This window comes from Sinocyclocheilus rhinocerous, unplaced genomic scaffold (genome assembly GCF_001515625.1).
Source record: "Sinocyclocheilus rhinocerous isolate Xijiao unplaced genomic scaffold, SAMN03320098_v1.1 scaffold1327, whole genome shotgun sequence".
NCBI classification, from domain to species: Eukaryota; Metazoa; Chordata; class Actinopteri; order Cypriniformes; family Cyprinidae; genus Sinocyclocheilus; species Sinocyclocheilus rhinocerous.
Window position 1 is genome coordinate 520876 of NW_015660879.1, and position 4233 is coordinate 525108.

The window sequence follows — 4233 nt, forward strand, 5'->3', positions numbered from 1 at the left end:
TCTGCGTTCTACTGTACGGACGTAAATTTACTTTCCCTTCAGCCTGAGGCTTATTCATTTCACTTTTGGTGTGAAAAGGCTTTTATATTTGCCAAAAATATAACTTTATTTTAAAAACAAACAAGCCCCGTCCAGATTTAAAAAGTAACGCAAGTGTAACGTAACGCATTACTTTCCATAAAAACTAAGTAACGTAATTAGTTACTTTTTTATGGAGTAACGCAATATTGTAATGCATTACTTTTAAAAGTAACTTTCCCCAACACTGGTCATTAAGGCTAGAGCACCCTTATTAATTTCAGAAGCAACCTCAGGGTTTTGATTCTGGATCCAGGCCTGCAAATGTCAAAGTCATTATAATCTAATTTAAATTAGTTGTAAATTTCTATTATTAACACAAAGAAAAGAATAACTGTTAGGTATAGCATACTATACATAAGTTCACGTGACAACTGTCTGACAAAAATATATTCACCCCAAGGAAGAGAGTATAGAAGTGCCAAAAATTAAGCAGCATGGTTAACCAATAATAGCAAATAATGCTTAAAGACAGAAGTACATACTAGTTCAAAAAAAAAAAATTTTTTTTTAAAAAAAGACTCAAGTAGACCTTCAGATAAAATTTATTGCTCAACTGGGTCAAAAGTGTTTGTGTGGGTGGGAGTACTTTGCAAGCACAAGCTTAAATCAGTGGCGATTACAATGTTTTGTTCCATTTGTACAGACGAGCATGATTTTTTTATTTATATAAGAAATTGTACAAATGTAGCACAGATCACATACACTGAAGCAGTGAAACGCAGAGAAATTAATACACAGAACAAAACAGTGCAGTACAGACAACCTTTTCCCGTATCAGATCTAGAGCAGTGCCTTGCATATATACAAATTCATGTAGCTCAAAGAAATCAACTTGTCCTGACTAAATCAAAAAAGAAAACAAGCATCTGAAAGAGCAAAGGATCAAGATATTAAATACTCTGAAAGGTACAATGAAGTTATAAAAATAGATCTCCGGTATAAAACATGCCGAGTGTATTAAAAAGGCAAACTTTACAAAAAAAAAAAAAAATCTTGACACGTCTCATTTGGCCCCAACTGGCAACCCATGACATCACTGCCTAAAAATATGACAGTTTGTTGCCAAAAATAAAATTTACAAATACAGTGAACGCCCAAGGCTGCGGGGGGGCTGAAATTGAAAATACAAAAGCAGCCGGACTCACAGCAAAGTCATTTCTTTCGTTGTCCACTGGGCGGCACCAAGCATGGATGGCATTTGAGTAGGGCTGCCTTTGTTCGCTGCATCGCTGCCGTCACGGGCAAAAAAAAAAAGTTTTGTTTTGGACCCTTTGAATTTAATTGCACAGAGGGGTGCAACATACACCGCCATGATTCAGTTCAATACGGATTTCACAGTACTTTAAACCAGGGGTGCCCAAACTCGGTCCTGGAGGGCCGGTGTCCTGCAGAGTTTAGCTCCAGCTTGCCTCAACACACCTGCCTAGAAGTTTCTAGTACGCCTAATAAGAGCTTGATTAGCTGCTTCAGGTGTGTTTGATTAGGGTTGGAGCTAAACTCTGCAGGACACCGGCCCTCCAGGACCGAGTTTGGGCACCCCTGCTTTAAACAAAGCCAAACAGTTAAAAAAAATTTTAATCATTACTTCTAAGAGATGATGCATCACTGATCCTTTAGAAATCATTTTAATATGCTGATTTGGTGCTTAAACATCTCTTATCAATGTTGAAAAAGCAATCTATTTTAGTTTCGCATTTTATTAATGTAAGCAACCTTCCAGGTTTACCATTTTTGATGCACTAATTTTTTAATGTGCATCAAAATGTTTAAATGTGAATAAAAGCCCAAATTAAAGATGTCTTTAAAACTTAATCTACACAATACATGCTGTTGCCATTCATGATATTTTTTTATTTATTTATTGCGATATATCATGACAAACCACGGTCACACCCTTAATAAATGGTTTGACATGAAACTACACTCACCTGAGAGTGAGGAGCTGGTGTGCTGGGTACGGCATTGACGACGTATCTCTCCGTCATCCAGCTACTATCTCTTTGATGCCTCTTGAGTTTCATCCTACGGTTTTGAAACCACGTTTTCACCTTTGGGGAGAAATAAGGAGTTGATCATCATGATGACAATCTACTAAAACCTCAACCCTTTCAACATTCTCTTTATAATCACCAACCTGTTTGTACGTTAGTCCTGTCGCTCCAGCAAGCGTCTTCATCTCTGCAGGCGTGAGGTATCTCTGGATATTAAACCGGTGGATGAGGGCATTCATCTGCTCCTCAGAAAAGGCAGCCCGAGTCTTGCGGGTCTGGGTTGGAGGTCGGGCTGGAGATATGGTCAAAGCAGGCAGGGGAGGCAAGGCTTCCACCCCCAGATTGAGACTCACTGGCTCCTCTTTCGCTGCAGAGACGGAAGATGAGATCAGTTCTCCACTGTCAGGACTGCCACTGTCCGTTTCATAGTCCCGATCTCCCCAGGATGGAATATTGAGGTTGGTCAGAGCGGCCCCCTCACGACTGCTGCCTGAGCTCCAGGAATCTACTCAAATGGAAAATAAACTAATAAATAAATGTTGTAGACCATTACAATTGGTACAGAAAATATTTGATGAACCAGTTAAATGGGTTTATAAAAGTTGCTTGCATTTCCTTTACATGCGATTATAAACCAGAACACCTCGGGGCAGCTTTACTGGTATCCAAAAAAAAAAAAACGACTAAATTGTTTTTGGTAATTGAAATAAAGCTGAAATAAAGTACTTACTAAAGTGGCTCACTAAAAAAAAAAAAAAAAAATACTAAAACTAAGAAAGATGACAAAAGCATATTACAAAATTAAAGCAAATTCAAAATATTAAAAATCACATTACATACCATAAATGCATACATTTTTTTTAAAAGTCTACATTCATTAAAGAGTTCAATATATATTAATATTTTAACATGTACTTTGCTAGTTAGACGTTTAATTTCAAAACTACCTCATTTATACCTAATAAAGAAAAAAATATGAAGATTCTCACTCAGAAATTTCTACTAAACCTCACAACAGAATAGGGAGAAGTAAAACATTGAATTAGATGTGAAACTTTGAAGTACAATCATACATACATACATACAATTTGGTTGATTCACAAATTAGAAAACTTTTTACGGTGAAATTGTAAATTATAAGTAGCTCCTTGGCTGGGGATCATTTGAGATTAAATTGTTCTAACAATTTAGTGAGGCTTTAGGGTCATTGGAGGGTTACCTGGCGTATGGGCCTCTGAATCACTGGGTGTATCGCTGCTGGCCTGCTCTGCATCTTTCGCCTTCGGATCGGGCTCAGTCTTATTATACGAGAGGAAGAGCCGTCCGTTCTGCGCGTGGCTCGGGCACTGGCCGTAGCTGCTGGCACTGCCGTTCTCCTGGCTCCAGGTTGGCGACTGCTGTGCGGTTTGAGCGGAGTAATAGGTCGCGGTGACCCCGCCGGAGTGAGTGTACGCGGCCTCAGCCCAGCTCAGATTCGGCTGGCCGTGTTCAGACACTTGCGGGTACATGAGCCCATATGCATAGGCATGATAAGATGGGCTGAAGTTGTAACTTACTGGCATCTTCCAATCCGCCATTCCGTCGTCAGAAAAACGCAGAGTAGGGCCAAATAATGACCTAATTTACAACACCCGACTACAAAAACTCACAGGGCTCAACTACCCTCGAAAACGAATGTCGGTGATAGCTCTCCTCATAGTCCCGCAAACAGACCCCTTGACATAACCAGACGGAAACGCGTGGAGAAGCTGATTTATAAAGCCAGGTGAGTGGGTGTGGGTGGGGCGGAACTGCGAAGAGATGCTCGGACCAATCAGGTGCAACTTCTGAGAGGCGGCGTCCACACCTTCATTCCACATTTACCCAAAAGGGTCTGGCTGCAGCCTTGCACTTGCATTCTTTTTTTATTTTATTTGTTATAAATGCTTTATTTAGTTCACAGTTAATTCACATACAAATACAAATTGACAATAAAAGCAAAAATGTCAATAAATTCAAAGAAACAATGATTGTAAAAAAATAATAATAATGCAAATTAAGGAAGAAGAAAAAAACTAAATAAATCAACAACAACAAAATATGAACTATATACAGAGGGGTATTGAGAACAAATCCATATCTCTAACTACAAAATAAGTGCAAAGGTCCTTAAAAATGATAA

At 38.9% G+C, this 4233-nt stretch overlaps 1 protein-coding gene across 1 annotated transcript; it reads right to left on the reverse strand.

Moving 5' to 3' along the window:
• Positions 1-1976: 1976 nt before the first annotated feature.
• Positions 1977-3808, reverse strand: LOC107725696 (homeobox protein Nkx-3.1-like). Its single transcript, XM_016535068.1, has 3 exons — positions 3292-3808; positions 2216-2577; positions 1977-2129 (listed from the first exon to the last, which is right to left on the reverse strand). The coding sequence occupies exons 1-3, from the start codon at positions 3647-3649 to the stop codon at positions 1977-1979; spliced, it is 873 nt and encodes a 290-aa protein (XP_016390554.1). The 5' UTR covers positions 3650-3808.
• Positions 3809-4233: the final 425 nt, after the last annotated feature.

What these genes read in the sequence shown, in the direction of transcription:
- LOC107725696 (XM_016535068.1), bottom strand. Translation starts at nt 3,649, where the DNA reads ATGGCGGATTGGAAGATGCCAGTAAGTTACAACTTCAGCCCATCTTAT. An exon ending in TTCAGAGGCCCATACGCCAG is followed by an intron (nt 2,578 to 3,291) that starts GTAACCCTCCAA and finishes CCATTTGAGTAG; the next exon opens with ATTCCTGGAGCTCAGGCAGC. An exon ending in CAGGACTAACGTACAAACAG is followed by an intron (nt 2,130 to 2,215) that starts GTTGGTGATTAT and finishes TTCTCCCCAAAG; the next exon opens with GTGAAAACGTGGTTTCAAAA.